This window comes from Polypterus senegalus, chromosome 14 (assembly GCF_016835505.1).
Source record: "Polypterus senegalus isolate Bchr_013 chromosome 14, ASM1683550v1, whole genome shotgun sequence".
In the NCBI taxonomy this organism is placed as follows: domain Eukaryota; kingdom Metazoa; phylum Chordata; class Cladistia; order Polypteriformes; family Polypteridae; genus Polypterus; species Polypterus senegalus.
In genome coordinates, this window is record NC_053167.1 from 137,890,919 (window position 1) to 137,917,383 (window position 26,465).

Here is a 26,465-nt window from a genome sequence, read left to right on the forward strand (position 1 = left end):
TAGACCTAGCCAAGTCTTTTAACTAAATGGCAACTCACATACACAATCACACCAGTGGAAATTAAGGGAAATTGCATTTAATATTGAAAGACAAATAGCACTTAGTTACTCAAAAAGTTGTGGGAATGTGGAATAAAAATAATACTTGAGACATGTAATTGAACCAGAAACTTCAACAAGCTTTAAGACGTATCTGGATGAGATATCAGGACTGCTTAGCTTTTATATAAATGAGTACTCTTTGTCAAATGGATTTTCTTTAGCCAACTTGTTAAATCAATTTCAGATGCCCGGAAAGAACCAATCCATCACTCATTTTTGAAACAATGAGTTATAAATAAGATGTAGGAACTATAAAATGAGTGGGTTAAAGAACAAAAAGGCTGTCAGCTGAGTGCAAGAAGAGCTTATGGTTCTTATTCAGGACCGTCGATCATTAGGCCTACCCCAAGAGGCGAGAGAAAAAGACAAATAATTAGGGTGGAAAATGTAAAAAGAGTAATTGAATTTTAATCAAGAAAAATCCAAACAAGGCATTTGTAGAAAACCTTTATTTTTTAAGTTTGTTTTAAATTACAACTTGAAATGGTAAAGTTTAATCCCTGTATGTGCCATTCTTATACATATATGACCATTTACACTATAATACAAGGGTGAGAAATGATATGAACCAGATACTCCTCATGCCAGTGACACTGCACATCAACACTGACTGAAAGAACTTTTACAAATGAAAAACGACGTAAGGCAACACTCAAGAAGCCTGACCCTTTAATAGGCCCTCGGACCCAGGCACATGGCGGAGTGAGAGTAGATTGGGTGTTTGATAATTGAGTAAAAGGAGAGCCTGCAAAAGCAGCCTAGACTATTAGTACAAAAAGCACTCTGCTTCCATAATACAGGTTAACGTCAACACAAAATCAGTATTCACGGCTGCAAGCTGCTATACATTAAATATAGTAACAAAAGTCTGCCTTGTCAAGTCCACCCAGTGTGTTAACCTTTATTCAAATGAGGGCCACATTCTTTCCTAAAAGGGCTGGGAATCATGTATGGCCCATGCAAGCTGTTTTAAGTCAACTGTGTACCCTCACCACTTATTGGCAACACTGCCAGACCTTGCATGGCTGTCTATAAATAATTGGGAAACCACTGGAGCAGTGTCACACTAGTGAGCGAGTGGGCAGCAAGGACATCAGACAGAGTTGGAGTTAATGGTACAGACACCGGTAGGCATAGATAAGCACTGCATATGCTCCAGACTCTCGTTCTGATGTTAATGGGCAGGGGAACAACACTCTCAAAATTAGAAATGTGTTGGCACAAATGGAAATTTTGCTTATTAAAAAAAGTGAAAAAAGCTGCAAGGTTGAGTTGACATCAACATAAAAAAATCCTGACCTCTGTTGAAAATCATGCAAGTTTTGAAATCTGAGGACTTTTGCTGTATATTATTAGTGTATACTGCAGGTATGTACACATACACTTGTATGCCGATTTACATTAACTTACAATGGCAGGTATAAAAATGCATGCTAACAGAGGTGTGTCTGCATATGTATATGTACAGTTTGTGGTGCTCCAGACATAATTATTTCTATATTCATTTTCTAACAATATTTGCAATTCATCGGTATCAAGTAAACTGCTTTTCCAAAGGCATTACACCCACGGATTAGTTTGCCCCTAAAGTTCCAAACACAAGGTGACACTCATTTTAGAGTCACCCAAAAAGTTCAGCACAGGACCCTGAGTAAATCTGCAAAGAAAAGAATTTAATGAATACAAGATAAAATAAAAAAAAAAAAAACTGTAGGGTATGATGTTTGCATGTAGGATATGTGGTCTTCTGGGTCCTGCTTAGCAAAGTATGACAACAGGCTACGTAAAGCATCTGCAGTGCTCCTTACTATCACACAGTGACATTCTAAGATTTCAGCTTACTGCCAACAAGGATGAGAATCCAACAAATGACTGGGGACAATCAGCAGGTTCCATAACACTGTCAGCATCAATCAGTGATTCCCTTCTCCACTCCTCCCTTATTTTCCAGTACAGTATCTGCACTACTTAGGGAGCCTGAACCCTTTTTCTGGAATGCAATACAATGAGAGATACAGAAAAAGGACAAGAGGGAGCAAATAACTGCCTTGGCACCATTTTAAGTTACTTTAAAGCTGTATCGCAATACAAAATAATACCTGCTTGGCACAGGTTACAGACTTTTCCCAACTTTAAAGCATTGTCTTATTTTGATAATACTCACAGAGAAAGAAAGAAAAAAAAACTATTATTGAACATGTCCGCAAAGGAATAATCAATCATTAGGAAAACGCTAGACACTCCAGTATACCCGATCGAAAGGAGCTTCATCCCACCCTGCTGCTGCTTCATATAACAAAAGAACCCACAAATTTTTACTCTCCCTAATCTAAAGACAAGCCAAAGAAACAGCTAAAAAAAAAAAATAAATAAAAATGATTACAGCCCTGCACAGGAAAATATGATCTGAAGAAGAAGTAGGTCTTTAAAAAGAATTGAAACCATTTAATCCTCAATTGGATCCCTTCTTGCATCTATTGTGCACAGTGGTATCAAACTAAAATGGGCACGGTAACATTTTATTTTGGTGAAACATTAAGTACAATGTCACAGCTTGAAGAGCCAAGCAGAATACGTAAAGCCACTTCACCTTTTGAAAGACGAAGGCTGTCCTAGCTGTAAGCTCTCCTAGTCCACCCCGACAGGGTACATGACCATTTTCTTTGGTTTTGTTTCAATTATTCACTTCATCCCTGATGACAAAATTTCACTTTTACAGAAAGCCAAAAACATTTTCTGCTCCTGTAGTCAAAGGTGCAGCCCATTTAAAAAAATGTCCCATGCCTTAATTTCCACTGCATACTCATTCTTAGCATAAACAAGAAAGGCCTCTAAAGGAACAAGATTACGAAACCTTGGTATAAAACTGAGACACAGTATATCTGGGGGAGAAAATTACTGATGCCAAGTAACATACACAAAGATCCTTCTTCATTGTGCTATGCACCAGCACTGCTTCTTGAGAACAGCGGCCACCTAGTTATTGCATACAATATCCTGAGAGGGCCACACCAGTCCAGCTTTCTAATACTGGTGTGCAAAGAAAAAAAAATTGTTAACCCAGAAAGCACACACTTTGACAAGACAAAATGACTATGGGTGCAGAATGAGCTCTGTGCCAGCAAAGCAACTAAGACACACCCAACTATAGACAGTAGCGAGCAGTGTGTCTAAATAGCACCATTTGAGGTGATCCAAAAAACGAAGCAGTGAGCTGCAGTACAGCAATCAAAGCAGGGCAACGCATTTGGATAAACCTATCCATCACAGCTTTGAATGAACTCATTGTAAATATTACATTTGATTCATCGCTACCACGTTAGTTTGTAAAAACAATGGAGTAGACGCCCAATAAGGCTGTGTCTTAGACCATACTGTGATCTCTCCAAGCAAGACACAAAAACTTGGGTTTTTAGGCATGGAAATAGCTAAGTATATTAACATTAAATTAACAAGTAGTATGGCAGTGATTTTTTTTATGCTTTGTTAAATGTTGCTCTGCATTTTGTTAAAGCTATGATGTGTGACATTAAAACAAAAGACCATCTTGGCCCTATACCCCCAGATACAAAGGTAGCAGCAGAACTGAAAATAGTGTTTCTGGATCTCAGAATTTGAGGATACAATCCATGCAGTTCATCTGTCAGATTTTGGTTTCAGCAGGTTGTTGATTTTTTTTTTTTTTTTTTGAAGACAATTGTCAGGAGAGCTTCAGAGAAAAGGGAAAAAGAAAAGCATAACATGGTGGTGCTTTTCTGTGTTGCAGGCAACCTCTAAAGGAATTACCACTTGTCTCATTTTCAATTTGAAGTTTTCTCAGAAGCAGAACGATGTTTAATCGTGATTTTACCTCCGCTTACCCCCAACATGAAAACTTCTTCAAGCATTAATAGTTTAAAAAAAAAAAAAAGTACAACAAAAAGGCTTTGTTAAATACAGTGAGAGAGACTATCGGTATTTACACAACACAATGGAACACATTCGTCGTCACACCTCTGGGAATTAGTGTGGTCGACTGCTTGACTCTGATGGCTGTCGTTTTCGGGGTGTGCTGTAGCCATTTAGGCAGCCATTCTGTCTTTTTGTCAGTCCTCCATTTAAAATGTCCTGGATGTGCTGCACTATCAAGTTGATGGCAACTGGTTGAGGAAGAAAAAAAAAAAAAGAGAACACACATTCAATTTTATTTATTCTCATATAACATGCAATATTTAAAATTAACTTTCCCATTTACTATGTAACAGGCTTAATGTAGGGAAAAATGAACTGGACCTAGAGCATATCCTAGCAGCACTGGATCCAAACCAGAAACAATTCCTTGACTGGGTACCAGTCCGTTGCGGGGCCCATTCATACGTCCAATGTAGATTAATCTAATGCACTCAATTTTGGAATGTGGGGCAACAAACCCACACAAACCTTGGGAGAAGTTTCAAACTCCACACCTTGACAATGATGGGACAGCAGCAGTATTAATCATTATGTTACTCTATTGCAAGGGTCCTCAATCACAGTCCTGGAGTGCCGCAGTGGCTGCAGGTTTTTGTTTTAACCTGGTTGCTTAATTAGAAAGCAATTCTTGCCAATAATTTAATTTCATGGCTTGTTAGTGCTTTAACTCTGTTATGTCAGGTAATTCTCATATCCTAGATTTTATTCCCCTTTCTAAGGATATCATCCCAATGATTTGAATGCTAAAATGGATGAGTAATCCTCAGTCCTTCACTTTTTTCCCCTTCACTTTCCTTCCAAGTATTTAATTAAAACCAATATTGCATGATAAATACACACAGGTGTAAATGGTAACAAGCTAAATGGAGAAATGCTGGTCTTTTTTATCATTTGTATGTTAACGCTAATTAGGAGCAATTAAAAACCAAGAATACAGCTGTTCAAGATTAAAATAAGCAATAAGGGTTCAAAATCTTAACGAGCAAAACAACTAAAGAGAAGCAGAAGTGTTACTTGAGCAATAAGTGCTTCTTATTAAGCAACTGGGTTGGAGCAAAAACCTGCAGCCACCGCGGCCCTTCAGGACCGTGATTAATGACCCCTGCTCTATTGCATCATTAATACTGTAAAGCAATGGCACAAGGAAAATTAAACAAATTATTCCATGCAGTTAAATATAATGTTGAACACAAATACAAGGACATATACAAGTTCAAATCCTTGAATCTTGGATACAGAGTAATCAATGTCAAGCATATATGTGGAGACAATTGTGATGCCCTATGCTCTCTCTTACTTATTCAGGTATGCTGATGACATCACTCCATGGCATCAAAACTATATCCAGAGTGTTTTCATGTGTAGCTCCTAAAATGAAGAATGACCTTCCCACCTCAACTGGAAACTGTAACTCCCTCAATGTGCTAATGTTACAAAGTGCAGGAGCGTTTTTTTCCCCCCAGTTTTGTATTTAGAATTCAAAACACACTTAGCCACCTAACCCATTTAAGGTAATCAGAGGCAGGCATTTATGACTTTTGTTTATTTGCTCAACAACTGATAAGCACAGATTTAATACTGTTGTTCCCAAACTAAACCTTTAGCTGTTTCCAGCACTGCTGGTACCTTTTTGTGTGAAATTTTGGGGCATTTTTGAAATGCTGAATCGGATAATGTTTCACTTTGTTAATCAGTCCCCATATTGATCAATAAGTATATCATACAATTGAAAGCAGGTATACCAAACTCACAGAGCGTTGTTATAGACAACAAATTCACACATTACACCTTTCAGTGACACATAACTGACAGATAGTGATCCTTCTCTATGGTTTCATGAGAAATTTGTAATTTTAAACTGGCCAGAGTTGTTTCATGGATGTATTTAAAGAAGTTTCCATTCTGTTTTTACTTAAACTTTTGTTCATGATCAATATTTGATTTCTAAAAAGATTTGATTCAGGAATAATAGAAATTACAAGAAAGGAGACAGATTTAACCATAATCTACCAAATTCTGGAAAATGTTATGAACCAATAAACTATTTCAGGATGTCAGCTATTAATAATAATAATTCACAAAGATGTTAGAATGTTGTTTGCCAAAAAACACCACTCAAGTGATAATTGTTAAAATTGTATTTGGCATGAATTTGCTTTGAACATAATATGCACACGTATTCTACCAATCTAAGAATGTTGCCAGATAATGCTTTTTTTTACCATTACACGGAGTGCAGAATTATTAGGCAAGTTGTATTTTTGAGGATTAATTTTAATATGGAACAAACACAGTGCTATCAGTCAATCCAAAATGTTAATAAACCTGAAACCTGAATGTTTCACAACGGAAATGTGAGTGTGAACATCATCAGGGGAATACATATGTGCACAATTATTAGGCAACTATTAGTGTGCAGATTTATTATGCAACTAAAGGAAAAATGAAAATTTTCCCATCTCACTTGTTTATTTTCATCTGTTATAGTGAGAATAATAAACAAACACCTCAAAATTTACAAATAAACATCTCTGACATTTCAAAAAAAATAAATCAATCAATCAATCAATCAATCAATGACCAATATAGCCACCCTTCTTTCCAATAACAGTCATAAGCCTTTCCATTCATGGAGTCTGTCAGTTTCTTGATCTGTTGACGATCAGCTGTTTGTGGAGCAGTGACTACAGCCTCCCAGACACTCTTCAGAGAGGTGGATTGTTTTTCTCCCCCGTAAATCTAGCGTTTAAGAAGTGCCCACAAGTTCTCGATAGGGTTTAGGTCAGATGAGGAAGGGGGCCATGTCATTATTCCTTCATCTTTAAGGCCTTTACTGGCTGGCCACGCAGTGGAGAACTTCGATGCAAGTGATGGAGCATTGGCCTGCATAAAAATCATGGTCTTTTTCCTGTATCACTGTTTGAAGAAAGTGTCTTCGAAAAACTGGCAGTAGGTTTGGGAGTTGATTTTGAGTTCATCTTCAATGCAAAAAGGTCCAACTAGCTCATCTTTAAAAATACCAGCTCATACCAGTACCCCACCTCCACGTTGGAGTGGAGCTCTGTGCCCATTACTGATCCACAGGTCCATCCATCTGGTCCATCAAGAGTCACTCTCATCTCATCGGTCCATAAAACCTTTGAAAAAATCTGTCTTCAGATATTTCTTGGCCCAGTTTTGACGTTTCAACTTATGTTTCTTGTTCAGTGGTGGTTGGGTTTCAGCCCTCCTTACCTTGGCCATGTCTTTGAGCACTGAACACCTTGTACTTCTGGGCACTCCAGGTAGGTTGCAGCTCTGGAATATGAAAGTACTGGAGGATAATGGGTTCCTGGTAGCTTCACGTTTGATTCTTCTCAAATCTTTGGCAGCTAATTTGCGTCTTTTTTTCTCAACACGTTTCTTGCGACCCTGTTGACTATTTGCAGCAAAATGTTTGATGGTTCTGTGATCACACACCAATATCTTAGCAATTCCAAAAGTGCTGCATCCCTCTGAAAGACTTTTTACAATTTTTGACTTTTCAGAGTCAGTTAAATCTCTTTTTTGGCCCATTTTGCCTGAGGAAAACTAGCTGCCTAATAATTCTGCACACCTTGATATAGGGTGTTGATCTCCTTAGGCCACACCCTCCCTCATTACACAAATACACATCACCTGACGTGCTTAAATCCAATAAGCATTCAAGTTAATACAGCTTGGAGTTGGAATATACGCATTAAAATGATGATATGGTCAAAATACTCACTTGCCTAATAATTGTGCACACAGTGTAATTTGAAAGCAATTATTCTCAATTATCAATGCATATTGTTGGATTAATATGCACACAAATATAATGGCAGTGGGCTTATCCACAAACTTTATAAAATAGTCTTCTTTGTCACCTGCATTCCTAAACTTATCACTGAAGGCAGCATCAAAATCAAGGATCCTTGAGCAAATAAACATGTAATTTTGCCTAGATACATAAATCCTATAAGAATAAGCCTCTTCCATACTAAAGAGTAAAGCACTGTAGGAGCTTGAATTTAAATTTAATTTTATAATGCACAGATGCCTACAATCTCAATAACACACTGCCTCTCCAACTGAAAGTCTTTGGCAGAGCAATCTATTTAAATCAAGCAAATTAATTTCACTTATAATAAACGCCTACTCTAGACTAGCATTGGATCTTCACAGACTCCAGCATTATATAATTTAAATGCAATGCACATTTCTTGTTTCCACAAACATGTTCTCATATGAGATAATATTGTTTGTTGTAATCCACACAAAAGCAATGGCCAAACCAAATCAGACGATAAGCACTGAATTTCAACGGTCTTACAGTAACAATACTGCTCTGCCAACTTGTAACGTTTTTTAGGGTTCAGATCTAAATTATGGGCATGAAGAAGACTTGATTTTATACAAGAAAGCCATTAGTTAAATTCAGTATTTAATGACATTGAATCAAAAATTAATATTATGAAACAGTGTAAGACTATATCAATAACCATAATCAAAAAGAGTATATGAGGTGAGACACCAAAATAACCTGACTGGTCAAAAAAAAAAAAAAATTATCGATGAATTACAGCATTCTAAACATTGTCACCTTCTATATACTCCCTCTCCCGATCTCTACACCGCTCCAGACGTATCTTCCATTAATTGAAACAATGCTGGAAGTCATCTTGCTTGAGGCTCTTCAATAGCCTTGCAAGTTTCTGTCTTCACTTCATCCATGGAAGAAAAATGTGTTCCCTTTAGGTCACTTTTGATTTTCGGGAACAAGTAAAAAAACAACACAGAGCTAAATCGGGTGAATAGGGAGGATGACTGAAGACAAGAATATTTTTGTCAGTCAAAAACTGCTTTACGGAAAAAGCATTATGTGCGCGAGTGCTGTCTTGGTGAAGCAAACCCCCATTCCCAACTGACCTGGGCATTGAACGCGTTTCACATTTTCTTGTTCTTCCTTAAAACGTTTATGCCACTCAAAAACTTGTGTGCAAGACAAACTGTTATCACCGTACACTGTTTTTATCATTTCATAAGTTTCTGCTGCCGTTTTTTTCCCCAATTTCGTGAGAAATTTGATGTTGATTCACTGTTCGATTTTTTCACCCAACATTATAGAACCAACTTGTGTAGTGATTGTTGTGCAAATACTGACTGGGCTATTCACAGGATTTATCCATCCTGTTGGCAGTTTAAGAGGGCGTATAGGAGGGAATATACTTCTATGATTCGGCTGACCTCCAGACGGTTTTCCAGGAAAGCCCCAAGCACAGTTGGGTTATATTTGTGACTCACCTCCTATGCACATACAGATGAGCCCATTAAACCTTTAGGCTCCACCTCCCCAACTTATAAATACTGAAAAGGAGCACAGCGGTTATCCTATAACTGAATTCTTACCAAGGTTATCTGCTCCACGAGGGATGATCACATCAGCGTACTTCTTTGTCTGGAATGAGAAGAGCGAGGTACTAGAATGAATAAATTAAAACATCTACTACTAGCATGTATTCAGCAGCAGTAACAGCAGTCTGTATTTTTTTTCTCATCCACCAAATTTGTTGATTTAAAGTTTTTTACTGGATGAAAAGATAGGTTTGTTAGTATCCTACATTTTAATTATAACCGTGAAATAAGTTTCACTGTATTAATACTTGTGAACTTACCATAATTTTCAAACAATTATTTCTATGAGGTCCACTATGGCAATATATGTTAACATTACATTAACAAAAAACATTCAGAGTGGATGGAAATCTTGAAACAACACAGGAAGGCAAGAAAAACCTCATGAAAAATGTGCTGTGTATGGCACATAGAGAGCAAGTACGTAAAGTTGCCTACATTTGATAAATGGTAAAAGAAACAAATCACAAAACTAGCAATGCTTGTAATGGACATAAGCAAGGCAAAACTCCATTCTGGTTAGACGCTAAACTCTTGAAAAATATACTTTGGTTTACAAATAACAGTATATACTTCTTCAGGAGCATGCAGCAAAAGGAAGAGAAACCCAAAAACTTTATACAATTATTGTCAAGCCCTCAGGTCCTTAACAGGTAAATCTGGCAGACCCCAAGTCCTTGACAGAGGGGCCGAGACCAGTGAAACAGTAAGGGAAGGCAGACACAGAGGTGCAATTTGAAAAAAAAAAAGGTGAAATTCATCGTGCAATAAATAGATAAAAAAAATGTGAAAAAAAAGCTGTTAAAAATGCCCAATATCTCAAAATAAATAAATAAAATTAATAATCGTGAAAATTGTGTCCTATCTGGTCACATCACCTGTCAGCACATTTAATCAATAACAATCTTTCTTTTAATCCCGGTTTAGGTTGTGTTTTGCCATCCTTCACATTAAGGCTCTGTGGTTAGCGAAGCTTTCTGTCACAACAGAATTCCAGCCCTTCTGCCCCAGCAAAAACCCACTCACATTCATAGGTAATCCTTGGCATCCAATTAGCTCAGCTTTTTACTCTCTCCCCTACATCTTCATTCTGACAGGCTTTTATAAAGTTCTCCCACCATCAGCTATTCACCTACAACACAAGTGAGCCATTGCACAAACATGCTCACCTGCTCTTGAGATGGCACTGGTGTGCGCTCACATACACTGCCCGACTCCTGTTCATTGCAACAAAGCCGCAAAAAAAGTGCAGGTCTTCAAACTTTACAACACCTCCCTGTCTTATTGCTTGCAAACTAGCAACAAGTAAACAACTCTGAAATTAATGGACAGGCGGTGGCCAAAACAACTCCCCAGGGGTCCTTCAAGAGGCGGCACTCACAACACCGACCAAAATCCTCCAAAGATGCATTATCCTGTGGCTGCTGACGTTCTAAACTGATTCATGTGCACCTGAAAGAATGTAGGTACATGCCATTTCTCCAATCTTTATTTCTAATGCTGAGGACTAACAGGGCACATTTAATTATATTTAGCAGGACATCTCTGGGAGAAACTATACTGTCCTGCAAAAAGCTGGTAAGGGTACATATGAAACCAAACTGTTGTGAAGGGAGATGCATCTTCACATTTATTCACTCCTTACTTCTTTTAAAACAATCAAAGGTTTCTGCAAAGACTGCCTCCAACCATCATAGATATGTTCAGTTTGGGATTCAAATGTGGCTTCAAAAGAAGCAGTGTTAAGTAGGCTAATTAAACACTAGCATGTTCTTGAATGTTAGGCATTACTGGTGAAAAACAGTCACTATAAATAGAGGAATTAAAAAACAACAAATATGACCTTCAGAGACATAAAGCAATAAGAACACTAAGTGAAGGTAATCTGAAGGCACCAATGGCGCATGGCAGACTCAAAGTCGCATTCATAACACTTCCAGAAGAGTAGAATAAATTTTACTAAATTTTGTTTTCCCACTCACCAAGATTATAACCCACAGCATTCCCTAAATGTATGAATCAAAGTTTAAAGTTGCAACATTGAACACAACTTGACCAGGACCATTAAAAAAGAAACTACAAGCAAGTAGGCATGGATGGTGTTTCACTCTGCATCCTGACACATCCGTATATGACATGGCCCCCATTTTCACAAATATTTTCAGCCTTTCACCGTTTCTGTCTGTCATATCTGCTAGGGCTGGAATCTTTCAATTCAATTTAATTTTTGTGGTCTCAAAAAGATTTAATATTGATTTCAACAGAGATATTACGCTAACCAGACAAAACGTTAGCGATCCCAGCTAAATCTTATCTAATAAGTTGTAACTCATATGGGAGACCGAACAACAGCAGCAAGTATTATTTTTCCACTTGTGTTGGACAACCTTGTTCCTTGAATAAAGAAGGTAATAAATTAAAAACTATTGCGTGTTCTCTCAGGTTCGATTTCTCAAATGGTGCATTTTGTCAAAAGGTCAGTGGCCAGCGATTGTGGAAAATTTGCAAAAAGAGCATATTAAGAAGGGGTAAATATTTTTTCACAGCACTATGAAATTCTAGATAACCATAAATTTCTCAATGCACAAAACAATCTGTCCTTTTCTTACAAAAAAAAGTAATTTTAAATAATTTGTGTTTATTTAAAAAATATAAAGTGCCAACATCAAACAACAAATTAATCCATCCAAAATAATAAACTACACTACTAAAATTGAGTGATTTTAAATAAACCAAATCTAAAGTAGATAACCTTAACAGCCCTATATTAAAAGTACAATGACAGGTGCAAAGTAAATTGATCCAAATAGTATAGTAATACTAAAGTTTGATTCAAATTCTACAGCAACAGAATATTTTTTTATACCTTATTATACCGTAATTTGTGTTGATTCCAATAAAAAAAAAAACATTAATAACAATGTGGAGTGAGCATGTTTTCTTCTTGTGTTGTTGCATGAAGACAAAAGATGAGCAAGGCAGCCGCTGACAAATTGCAACCAAGGCTTTACTGGTTTTCTGAATAAGTGTGGAGGATCTACAACATAATGATGAGGAAGGGTCTATCTGTAGCAACTAACAAAAATGCCCCGCCTCATTACCTATTGAAATTTTAGGGGAAAAGATCACCTCCTCACATAACTTTCATGGGCCATCAAAATTTTTTTTTTTTTTTGAGACATACAATGTTTGGGGCTTTACACGTTCTGTGAAATAGACTGTTCAAAGTTCATTCAAAGATATTTGAAGTATGTATCCTTTTAATGGCATTCAGCATCAACCTCAGTAATAAGCAACATCATTATTAGACACAAATCATAGCGTCAGTTTAGCAAATTTAGTCTTTTCACATGAGACCACGTAAAGGCTCACAACTCATATAAAAGTGAACATGCCAGTGGACCTTCAAGTGTTTTGGATACTGACAGCAATAAAGGAAAAAACCTGAAGAACAAAAAAGATTAACAAAACTGTTGACAATGTCTGAGGGAGTCCTCTAAACTAACAATTGTTCAATCAATTCAGTTACGACATCTATCCAGCATTTAGTTTAGAACATTATCTTTGTAGCCTCTATGTGCACCAGAGAAGTATGACCTTCTCCACATTACCTTTGAGGTCACTTTGTATGTATAAGTCAGCTCAAGATCACATGCATATAAACAAATTAATTCAGCATTAAAATGAACACTGACGTGGACATATTCTGCAGGGGCTTGAATAAAAGAAGTAAGAAAATGTCAACAAGGCATAACATTCATATGTGCTCAGAGACTTGTTTGAAAGCTATTTTTTTTCCTAGTTACTTCGGCAAAGAGTTTGTTATCACAGTTTAATTACATATTTTTCCAAAGTGACCCAGCTTCTTAATATCCCGCATTTAAATGTGACGATGCATCTATGGAGTTCCCCTTGGTAAAATGTGCCAATGTCATTAAACTGAGATTAAAAAAAAAGTTAAAACATCCTCACTGACTGCCATGAATGCGAAAACAAATCACTGAGCCTGTATCTCCCAAGCAGTGGGGGGAGTGTTAGTTTTAAAAGTAACATAGTTACATTGCTCATTACTTACTAAAAAAGTAATGAAATTTGTTATATAGTTACTCAGTATAAAATGTAACACAAACAATTTGTTACTTTTTCTTCTTTTGGATGAAAAACTGCAAATTTGACAGGCTGGCATTTGTTATTAAATTCTAAGCCAGCATATGAACCTTCAAAAAACTGATTGAAAACACAGCAAAATGGGATAATTTTTTCTTGTGTTTTATTATTACATTAAGTCCTTCTGAAGATGTAAAGTAAATCACATTTATCCCCTTTTTAACATCACCAACCTGCACCTATGATTTGTGAGTATGGATACTGGCCACTGCATCACCCAATTATACTGTTTCCACATATTTATAGCAAATGAAACTAAACTGACAGTTTACTAAAATGTTTGTTACCGGACTGTATGCAGCACACTCTTCTGGTTGGCTATGGAAATGAGCCCATCAAAGGATTGGTTTACCGGTACGTTTGCTTCTTGCATTACGCCCAGTGCTGTTGGGATAACACCACAGCCAAAAGTATTTTTACTTCAGTGGGATAAGTACTGTATTAGGTTACCCATTACTTGAAAAATAATCAGATTACTTAACTTATGGTACTTTTAACATATTACCCTACTGCTATAGAGGTTGTGCTGCAGAGTTTAGCACTGTATGTTTAGCTCATCAACACAAGTTTACTGATTTATGTATACTGAGACAAATGATTTCAGCCAGGAAAAAGAATAATGCAATTGACCAAGTATTTGCCTCAGGAGATTGATCTTTGTGGATGTAATCATTGTTTTCTACCTGTGGCTGCTTGGAAGCATGTGTGAAGCTGACATGCAAAGGACAGGCACAGACTACAAAATCCTTAACTATAACCTGGTTAAGGTTTTATGTGGCCAAATAACCAGGTTATTCACAAATAAATCTGTGTGTGTTAACCTGGTTTCTCAGAGACCAATATCTCAGTTTCTGTAACCAGCATAAGGATTTACATGTTATTTTAGAAACTGGCTTTCTGTGAATAACTGGGTTATTAAACTGCACATAAATGCATTTAGTGAGCCAATTTAAAAACTAACACTGATATTTGAATCATAGCATACAGTATACTAGTAATGCATTTTTTTAAATAGCATTTTATATCATGTGGCTGAAACTGATTTCATAGAGAGCTATTTCTAACTCAAATAGCGCAAAGATTTCTGTGCTGCTATAGAGATGTGGGAGGCCTGTGACTAATTATAGTTCAATTTCTCAAACATAAAAGTCATACCCAAAGGAGATTGAATGAAGACTCTCCGATGTTATCTCTAATTAGTTGTGTTAGTGAATTAAAGGAGTGGATGGATAAGAACTACTTGTCTTTAAACACTGATAAAACAGAGATGTTACTTATTGGAGGGAATGATGCTGATTGTAACAATAGTTTATCATTATTTAAATCTGTTACTGAATCGGTCCACAACCCAGGAGTTATCTTTGACTCTAGCATATCATTTAAGTGCACATTACAAAATTGTCTAAAGCATGTTTTTTCTATCTTAAAAATTTTGGGAAATTAAGGTGTTTTCCAAATAAGCGGGATTCTCAGAAATTAATTAATGTATTTCTTTCTAGTAGGATTGACTACTGCGATGCGGTGTTCACAGAATGTTCAAACTGTTCTTTATACAGCTTCCAGTTAATGCTGCTGCAAAAATAATTGTAAGAACAAGAAAATATGAACAAATAACTCCAGTTCTTAAATCCTTACACTGGCTCCTGGTTAAGTTTAGGGCAGATTTAAAAATCCTCCTTTTAACATATAAGACCTTAAAAGGCTAAGGTCCGACTTACTTATCTGAATTTATCATGACTTACAAACCAAAACACACATTAAGATTTCATGATGCCGGTCTGTTTATGATTCCAAGGATTAATAAAACAACAGTGGGAGGTCATACTTTTATTTCCTGACTAAAGCTGATGATTAACTGTACATACTACATCTCTGTTAGCCATTATTATGCAGTTAAATGACCACCTCAATAAACCTGCTATTCTTGATAAATTTCAGTCGGGTTTTAGAACAAATCACAGCACAGAAACGGCACTCGTTAAAGTAGTAAATGACTTGCGGGTGAATGCAGACAGAGGCCATTTATCTGTTCTCATCCTCTTAGATCTGAGTGCTGCATTTGACACCATTGATCATAATATTCTTAGAAATCGCCTTAGTCAATGGGTGGGCCTCTCTGGCACGGTCTTAAATTAGTTTGAATCCTACCTGACAGGGAGAAAATTTTTTGTTAGTTGTGGGAATTACAACTCGAAGACACATGATATCCAATATAGTGTTCCACAAGGCTCTATCCTGGGTCCGCTGTTATTCTCAATCTACATGCTTCCGTTAGGTCAGATTATCTCAGGGCACAACGTGAGCTACCACAGCTATGCTGATGACACACAGCTGTACTTATCAATAGCACCTGATGACCCTGATTCTATTGATTCACTAACACAATGTCTGCCTTGTATCTCAGAATGGATGAATAGTAACTTTCTCAAGTTAAATAAAGAGAAAACTGAAATCTTAGTGATTAGCAATAATGGATACAATGAGGCTATTAGAAATAAACTGGATACATTAGGATTAAACGTCAAGACGGATATTAATCAGATCATTAGGACAGCATTTTTTCCACTTAAGAAACATAAGTAAAGTTAGACCTCTTATATCACTGAAAGATGCTGAGAAATTAGTTCACACGTTTGTTTTCAGTCGACTAGATTACTGTAACGCACTCCTCTCAGGACTACCCAAAAAAGACATAAATCGTTTGCAACTAGTGCAGAATGGAGCTGCTAGAATCCTAACTAGGAAAAGAAAATCCGAACACATTTCTCCAGTTTTAATGTCACTACACTGGTTACCTGTGTCATTCAGGATTGACTTTAAAATTCTGCTTATGGTTTATAAAGCCTTAAATAATCTCGCCCCATCGTATATATCGGAATGTCTGACACCTTATATTCCAAATCGTAACCTCAGATCCTCAAATGAGTGTCTCCTTAGAATTCCAAAGTGGACTGTTTCATTTATGTTAGGTAGAATGCCCAGAGGGGACTGGGCGGTCTCATGGTCTGGAATCCCTACAGATTTTATTTTTTCTCCAGCCGTCTGGAGTTTTTTTGTTTTTTCTGTCCCCCCTGGCCATTGAACCTTACTCTTATTCGATGTTAATTAATGTTGATTTATTTTGTTTTCTTATTGTGTCTTTTATTTTTCTATTCTTTATTACGTAAAGCACTTTGAGCTACTGTTTGTATGAAAATGTGTTATATAAATAAATGTTGTTATTAGCACTAAAGCATAAGTAATATAATGGGAATAATTTGTTTTCAAACCTCACCTATTCTGTTTCTCTTCCTAGTACTCAAATTTTTTGCTTACCTAATGAAAAGTCACCTCTAATGGAGGATAGCAGGAATCATCGGTTAGAGGTGGCCTTTCATCGGATTGGCTGACTCAGCTGTGGAATGGCCAATAGGGGGAGGGAGCTTGATGGCCGAGGTCTCCAGGACAATCTATTATGTGATATCATCTACTATTGAATTCTGCTCTGTACTTGTGATATTTCTATTGCACTATTGTCATGTATTGAGAATTACTTGGGTTGTATTGTATTTATCCCCTTTTTCTGACACCTGTCCCAAGGTTTCTTCCATTGTTTTTCCCTACAAGGGTTTTTTAGAGAGTCGATGATGGGGGGCTATCAAAAGCCAGGGCCTGTTAAAGCCCATTGCGGCACTCCTTGTGTGATTTTGGGTTATAAAAAAATAAATTGTATTGTAATAATCTTTAGATAATTTAGTTATGAGATTGTTTTTAATATAACAGAAACCTTGAGTACATGTTTGGTGACTGCAGCCTAAAATGTTATCAAGCCATCTTATAACATATTCATAGCATATTTTTCTAAATAAGTTGCTTTAAATTTATTTTTTTTCCCCATTTACAAATATGAATATCATTTCACCTTCTTCGATTTTAAAGTGGAGGAAAAGTAAGCTGCACTGACTGTGTGTCATGCAAAATGTCACACAGCCACAAAGATGAACACAGGATGAAGCAGGGGCAAAAACTGGGCTGGTAGCATACAACAAGATCTGGTGCTACATTCTAGAAAAGTAAGGGATGGTGATGAATAAGCAATATCATTACTATAGTATTGAATAAATAAAGACTATGAATATTAGCAAATTGAATAAACAAACACATCTAATGTGTACCTTCCCTTGATTGCTTCAGTGTGCACAACTGCAAGTGTTTCATTGTTTTGCCATCAGGGCCGGGTATACAATGAGTAAAAGAAAGAGAAAAAATTAAAATCCACACAAGCTGAAGGACTACACTCAAGGTAATATTGAAACCGTAAATTAATGTGTAGTTTAAGTCACACAGAATATTTTGCAGTTTTAAGATGGTTGAGTTCACAAATTCACCAGTGCTCTTGAATGGGAGATTTTGAAATGTCAAAAATGTGCACAACATGCTATATTCTAGATATCTCAGTGAGAATGAAGTATCGTGACAAATTCCATTTAAGAATAAGTTATATTTTAATATAACTTCTTTACTGGGACCAAGCTGTTTCATGCAGACAGAGAAACAAAACAAAAAAAAAAGATACTGCAGTAGATCTTTACTTATTATATGCAAACACACCTAGAAAAAGACCTAAAGTAACAGTGGATTCAGAAAGTATTCAGAAACATTCACTTTCTGCACACTTTAAAAATAAATTTACTACACAATATATTTTCCACTTTTGTCCGTCAATCTACAATCAATAACCCTTAATGGCAAAGTGAAAAAACGTTTGTAGGAATATTTACAAATGTTATTATGAATCAAAAATGCACTGCGATAGTTTTTACAAACATTTAAACTGAAAACTCTTTTCATATCATACTTTTATCTACTAACTGTAATGACAACACTGCTTTTCATAGGATAAGAAAAAGAATTTGGGTCTCAATCCAAACTACTAAACAAAATTATAAATGAATGCCCCACTGGATATCACAGTGATTACAGTACTTCAGCACCAGTACTATCACAGACATATTAAGCAAAACTGTTTTACTTCTTGTAATAAAAAAATCCTCATATGGACCACTTTCTATAAAGCCACTTTCATACAAATGACCCAAACTACGAAACCAATGTAACAAAGGCAATTTTTAACTAATGAATCCTGTAAGCATTTAATCACGGTGCATTTTGCTATTCTTAAATGCAGCATTTTATTGTATATTTTACTGCAGTGCAGATCTCTCTCTGAGCTGTTACTGGCATTTTTCTGCCAAGTAATTGCCAGCCAGGCAAAATAAAAATAGCTCAGATCCAACAAAAGATGGCAGCAGTTCAATATATGTTGAATATTACTCTGCAGTACTTTGCATTTAAATGCAAAAGAATGATGCACATCGGACATTCACTAAAAAACACAGAACAATGTGACATAACTAATCTTTTTAAGGACCCTATATCCACAAAAATCAAATGTTCCGACTCTCACATTACATCAAGCTGTACAACAGAACAAAATTCATCTTAAATATTTCTAATTTGACTGTAAAGTATCTAAAAACGTTTCACATAAAATGGAAAGCACCTATAGTCCGCAAAATAGCCATTTCTTAATCTGCATGAAATTACTCTGCTTCTAGTGGACCGATTTCTTTCTTAAAACAGCCAGTAAATCTCTTGTCTACACAAAATGCCAAGAACCCATAGTTGTTCTTATTTAAAAAGCTCTTGGCAAATCTTCTAAATTGTCTACCTTAAAGCAATCAGTAGAGGTCAGCAGCGTACAAGAAATACTAGACTTTGTTTTTTTTTTTTTAGTTTTGGTCACATAAAATGCCAAGCACCTAACTGTCATTGTCATTTAAAAAAAATTGTGAATGCCCATTAATTGTTTACTTTGAAGTAGAGAAGTGTTCTGTGCAATTTCAACTACCGATACATTTATTGTATCACAATTAAATTGTCATCAGTTACTTCAACTTGTACATTTTCCCTCTGTTATGTATCTAATAGCTAACCATGAGGACCAAACAGATCCTCTGTAGAAGATACAAAACCTGCAGCAGAGTGTCATGCACAGGTGGGAACTCAACATCATGACATCTTGTGCTGATCCAACTCCTCTTGCTGCCTAAAGTTGTGTTAAGTAAGGCAAATGACCTTTATAACAGTAGATGAAAAAAATAGTAAGCAAGGAGAACACTTGATTTAAATAAAAATGAGTGGAACAGGAAGCTTCCCAAGCATGACTTTGTTCACTACAAACATCAACTTTTTATTTAAATTATATCAAAAACAACCTCAAGGACAGGAAAAGAGAGTAGTTCTTCATAAAATTCAAGGTTCCTTGAATATTATACCACATGTAGATGTTGTAACTTTTTTTTTTCATCCATTCATCAATTTCTTAGAACTACTAACATATTTTGCTGATCGGTTATGATTGGTGATCATCTTAAGTGCTTTTAAAATATAACATTTGTGCAAAAGTGCAAGCATTTTATTCAGAAATTAAGTAGTTTTGTTCCTTGCACTATGTTCTCCTTCATAACAATAGTGTAAGTATGCTCCTAAATTACATTTGCCAAAAAAAGTACATAGCAACAAGTCGTCTTATTAAAATAAGGATCTATCATAACAGTTTCAAAGCTGTTGTTGACAAAAGTAATCAGTGTGTTAAGTGTTAAATTTTGGGCCAGCCTTTTTACAGAAGCTCAGTGTCCCTTTGTTTCTGAATTTTTTATAGTTACTTGTCTTCATTAAGATTAGAACTGGTTTGTCACTGATAGTAGCCAGAAGAAACTGGATAAATGGATTTTACATTTACTGACGATCTGCACTCAACGCAAACCTCCAGGTGGAGGCTCATCTTGACTGCCTTTCAAATGGACTGCTAACTTGGGAGGGGAAAAAAGGACCGGGAGGCTACCCTAAGTGTGCAACACCTGTAAATGTAAGGGAAATGTAAGAGAAATGCAAGAAAATAAAAGCAGGGTGTGTTGCAAACCCCTATGCAGCTCAGTTTCACTGTACCACAAGAGCTGTTTGTTCGAAAACATCCCCCTACAAATGGAGATTCGGCAACAGAGATGATTTTCTCTGTCACTTAATGATGATTCATTCTGACCCTGTAGTTATATTATGTGGTGACTTCAACCATGTGACTTTGGATAAAACAATGGCAACTTCCTTCAGTGTGTGTCATGTTCCATACAAGGATAAAATAAGCTATACCTGCTCTATTCAAATGTTAAAGATACCTTTAAGTGCAAACTACTGGCACCTTTGGGCAGATATAACCACAAGCTAATTCATCTCATTCGCAGCTACAAGTCTGTTATTAGACGGCAACCTGTTACCACCAGAATTGTAAAAAAGTGGAGCCTGGAGCTGAAACGGCTCTGAATGACTGCTTCCAAATGAAACCCTGGGAAATGATGTGCCACTTACATGGGGATGATACCGAGGGGCTCTCAGTCACAGTATCAACAGACCATAGTGATACAGGCTTTTTAAACTTTTATTGAATGTATTCAAAGCATGTAGCATTCAATACAATTAGGGAATCCATTCCAGGGAATTCGGGAATCCCACATGTCATTCTTGGGAATCCCGGGCTCCCGGGGATGACACAGTGCATGGGCATCTCACATGTGAATGGTTTTAGAATGACCGACACTCATTTTTAATAAAACTACTGCAACATGTGGACACCAATAAAAGACTAACCATATCTACAAGCAGTTCATGCTGTCATATAAGTACATGCATCTAGTTCAGGGGTGCCCAATGCATCAATCGCGATCGACCGGTAGATCGCAAAGATAGTGCAGGTAGATCGCGTTGCATTCAAGAAAATTTATTTTTCAATGTTAGTCCATTATATATCCTCCCTATGGCATTTGCCACTTGATCGACATACAGGGCGGCCAGTCTGAGATCTCTTCTCTTGTACCACACTGGTCATCCCGCACTCACGATTAAACATGCGAGCTACTGCTGTGATCCAGCTCCGGCTGTGATCTAGTTAGCTTTCCAATTTATATCGACTAAAGAAGGGTTTTTAAAAAAAATGTGTTTGGGGAGGGTATGGGCTAGATGTGGAATTGGAAGAGGATTTTTTTTCTCACAATGTCATAATCAAAGTGCGTTTGTCTGATCTGTCAATCTATCATTGCTATTCCAAAGAAGGAAAATGTGGAAAGGCATTTTTGAACTGTTCATAAAAACTACGAAACTGACGTCCTTACAAAAAGCGATCTGAGAAAGAGAGGACAGGGAACTAAAATCGCAGTTAATTGGACAGCCGTCATTTTTCACTCGGCTGAATTCAAAAGCTCCTTGACTGCATTATTCGGCTCTACTTATTTATGCGAGCCTTGTCAGCCTTTTCCCACATGACGATTATCTACATATATATATATAATTCACTAAAGGCAAGACAATCATGGAAAGCACGCCGGAAGGGGCTTGGATTCACTAAGCTGCCGACAAGTGAGACACCTATGGCGCACGCAGGAAGGAGCCACACCCATCAACTCCAAGACCATTGCATACGACAACTCGCAGGGCCACGCCCACTAACTCGGACGCAAGGACACAGAAAAAATGGCGTCATTTATATTCGTCTGTCGTAGAGGCCACATGCAGTGCAGGTCAGGTTAATGTCATGTGCATGTCATGCACCTCCGAGCTACGTTGACTGTTCATAAGAGGCAAGTTTCTCGCGGAGGTGAATCGCCATATGCAGCATGTGAAACGGTTTGTGAGGGGTATCCCATGCGATCCTTAAAACAATCCTTTACAACTGAGGTTAAAGCACATTGAAGTAAGCAGTCTTTAAAAACCGAGTTTTCGGTTACGACGCATGACCGCGTGCACCATAGCAAACGGTTTTACATGCTACATACAGCTATTCGCATCCGCGACAAACATGCGTCTTCTTAGATGCTACTGCAGGAACACGGAAGACGTTTCCCTGCCCACCAACACTCCTTTTTCACCAGCCGGCGTCTACCCTCGCTCTCTAGGCATTCACACTGCCTGCCCATTTTCCCGGACGCAAAAACTCACCAACCACCCAGTTAGTCACTTTTGTCTGTGGTAAGAGTCCACATGAACGTCTGAGCCACGCGGCGTTTGTTATGCCGCGGGTTCACTATTGTGTTGTATTTTGCTCTCTCCAGAGTTCCATCTTTTCATTCACTTACTGTTGTATTTTCACACCAACCCGTTTTAGACATCCTTGTCTTTCCAGAAGTGTTTAGCATTCAATAAATAATCATGCATGAGATTGAGCGTGTGTCTAGCCGGCACAGAGAGGCGTAGGTAAGCCGTTGAACCCCATTCGGGCTGCAAACCATGGAATTCCCACTAAGTGCGACTCATACGCTCCCACTGCTTGCGTCCCTACCCTTTGTGCACACCCCCCTCCCACCTCGCTACTACCGTGGTCGGGTGTCTTGGTGGATTATATTTAGAAAAGCAGCCAACAACTCAAGTGACGAGTTGGAGGTGGGCACATAAGCGGGCAGTACATACTGAACAAGAATTCAGCAGACTAGCATGACGGAAGGAGCTGAATGGACGTCTTTCTCCCCTCCTCCCGTTCCACACTCCGCACTGTGCACCACCATCCCTCCGTCTGGCAAGAGTAGGCGATTGTGGTCCGCAAGTTTTCAGTCTCGGACGATTGTGTGTTGGTTCGTTCCGTGCATTGTTACAATGTTGCTTTTCTTGCTGATTTATTACAGTACAGATTTTTCAAATGTTAATTTTCTCCCAGTGCTTAAAAATTATTTAAAAATCGGCCTGATTATGCGGCGTATGGTACGCCGCGGGTTGGCTAGTTAAATAAAATACTGTAGTGACCATAAATGTACTGAATTGTTATTGTGCCATAAAGGTTATTCAGTCATGCAAGGTATATATATATATAATTTTTAATGTAGGTAGATCATTTCGACCTGGTCATTTTAAAAGTAGCTTGCAAGCCGAAAAACTGTGGGCAGCACTGATCTAGTTAGTTGCGGTAACAAGAGCATAGAAAGCACAATGTGTCCATCATGCAGTCATCCAGGTAAGAGCGTACTTCATGCAGAGTACGCCAGCCGCTAAAAAAGCAGGCTCTGCCTCCAATGAAGTAGGCAGCACAATCATCAGATACAGATACACTTGTTCTAAACAATGCCCGCGCTTGCAGTTGCTCTGAAACACCGCCATTTCAGCTTTTACTGATGCATCCAGTTTCTTGTCATCATTCTGTGATGGCAAGTTTCTTGGCACAGATAATGTGGATGCAACAGACCGACGCATTGCAATTTCAAGTTGCTGTTCAAAGCTGTTGTCTGACAGACATCAATGAAGTCTTCAGTTTTCAACTATAACTCTGTTATTTCTTGATCGATTTTTACACACTATATATGTGAGCTTGGCTGTTCCCGGTTTCCCTGGATTCCCTAAATACAATCAAGTCAAATTTAACAAAACTGAATTTAATTCAACTCCCACCCATGAGAAAGAGAGGAAGGCCAACAACCAGAGTAAAACCTTTGAGAGTAGTATAGAAGAAAAGGAGTCTCTCTCCATAGTACAAGTGCTTATTCTAAAATATCACTGATTAGATCCTACCAGGTTTAAAAAAAAAAGTTTTGATCAGATCCACTAAGAGAGAATTAGATTTTTTTTTAATTTTAAATAGTATATAACATTAGTTACCCACTGACTTAACAGAGGTGGGTTAGAATTCTTCCAATTGAGCAAGATAAGTCTACGAGCTAATAGTAGAAATAAAGGCAAATACAGCTTGTTTATCCTTCACAACTTTATTTCCATCTGGGAGTACACCAAACACAGCTATTAATGCATTAGGAGTGATTGTGACACCAAGGTTGTCTGATAGGCATTTCAAGATTTTTGTCCAAAATGATGTTAATTTGGCCAAATTAACTTTTGTATAGACACTACTCACCAAACAACACGCCCTGGATTACTAAAGAGCTAAAAAGTCTCCTAAAAGAGAGCATTCAAATCTGGTGACAAAAAGGCTCTAAAAGACGCACAGCAAGTGCAAAAGAAAAATCTGAGTGAAGGTTATAAAGCTAAATTGGTAAACAAACCTACACAGATTAACATTAAAGATGTTTGGAATGGACGAGGCATAATTACTGGACTCAAGCAATCCAGAGTACAGGTGCTAGAAGGTTAAAGGGAACAGAGCTCACTCTACCATCTCACTACCATCTGTGCTTAGAAATATTGAATCATTTTCACTTTTCAAATCTAAACTTAAAATCATTTGTTTAAGACTGCTTTTTCTCTTTGATTACAATTGCTCTGTCTGATTTTAATTTTTGTATTTTATTTTTGTTTATAATCTGTGTTTAATCTATTGTTTGGTGTCCTTGGGTGTTTAGAAAGACACCTACAAATAAATGTATTATTATTATTAGAGCTAACACCCTTAACCAATTTTTTAATAGATTTTCCCACCCACTGTCACTTTCTTCCAATGACCAGTTTATCCACTCTCCAGTACATCAACAACTCCTACCACTTCAACTACAATGCCCAGTGACAAGCCCACCTCTGATCATCAGTATGGGCTGTCCACCATAGAAGACCAAGTGAAGAGACAACAGAGGAAGCTACACAGAGTAAAAGCCACCGGACCAAATTAGATTCAGTCCTGGAGTTCTTAAGGCCTTTGCTGAAAATCTTTCTGGTATCCCTGGCCACTTACTGAGTATGTCCCTGATGATTCAAAAAGTAGAAAAGATCCTGCATTGTTCCTGTTCCAAAGAAGGGAGGTGTCTCTCCAGCTAATGACTACAGACCAGTGTCACATCTCAAATCATGAAGACCTTTAAGAGACTGGTCCTGGACTATATACGTCTTCTTGTGGTAGACCACCTAGACCCACTATAGTTTGCCTATGAAGTAATAACTACAAAGCTTTTGGTGAAAAACTCTTTGAATTTTACACCATGACAACTCACCTACACATACCACATTTCAGTCAGTTTTGGGTGTACTACATCTCTCAACATTTTTTTCTGATGATATCTCAGCAGTTCAATGCAGTGTCACAGATTAAAAGTTTGTCCGCAGAGAGCAAACTCTTTATGAACAATCCATCGATGTGTTGGAGAACAAAAGGAAAAAAATGCCCAAGTCACATGCACGACTACTATAAAATAAATGTCATAAAAAGGCAAACAATCAACACAGGACAATGCCATTCATTCTATGGATTAATTAACCAGACTGTAGGCATATGATACCTAGTGACATATTCAATAACTTCACCCTACTCCTATACTATTGGCCCAATTTTTGGGTCCATGTGTATATATAGAAGAAAAAAAAAAATTGCAAGGAAAGCAGTGGCAATAAGCACAATAATGGGTTTTCCCCAGTAGTAGGTTGGGGCTAATATACTCACTGGCAAGCAGAACTCTTCAAAAGCTGGCTTGACAAAGGTAATATACTGAGCCAAGACTTGTTCCAGATCCCTGCCTCGTTCAGTGATGTCTCTCAGAACTTGAAAGAAGGGGAAACACAGATTCAAAAGAATATCAACACCAAAAATATAAGAATAAAATATAATAAATCAAGAACAACTTTATTAAAAACACAAACTCACTGTTAATGAAATTGTGCTTATTTAAACCTTTTTGGTTTCTTCAGTTTATTTTGCTTCTGTGATAAACCTTATGTTCCAATTTTCGATTTATTGCTAAATCATCAGGCCATGAGTTAAAGGTATTGGAGTAAAAAGATTATATATTTATATGGCTACATGAGTATTTTGTGGTTCTTTTGGTTTATGTACTCCTATTTAACTACTGTGAGCTTAAATAAATTAACTTTCT

General features: G+C 37.2%; 1 protein-coding gene across 2 annotated transcripts in view; it reads right to left on the minus strand.

The window, feature by feature from the left end:
- Positions 1-543: 543 nt before the first annotated feature.
- uck2a (uridine-cytidine kinase 2a) overlaps positions 544-26,465 on the minus strand; it is a 102,589-nt gene continuing 76,667 nt past the window's right edge. For both annotated transcript variants that reach the window (XM_039734720.1, XM_039734721.1), the window contains 3 exons: positions 26,036-26,133; positions 9,463-9,511; positions 544-4,241 (listed from right to left, as the gene is read on the minus strand). In XM_039734720.1, the coding sequence (XP_039590654.1) occupies positions 4,105-4,241; positions 9,463-9,511; positions 26,036-26,133 (284 nt within the window). In that variant the 3' untranslated portion in view covers positions 544-4,104. The remainder of the gene's footprint in view (positions 4,242-9,462; positions 9,512-26,035; positions 26,134-26,465) is intronic.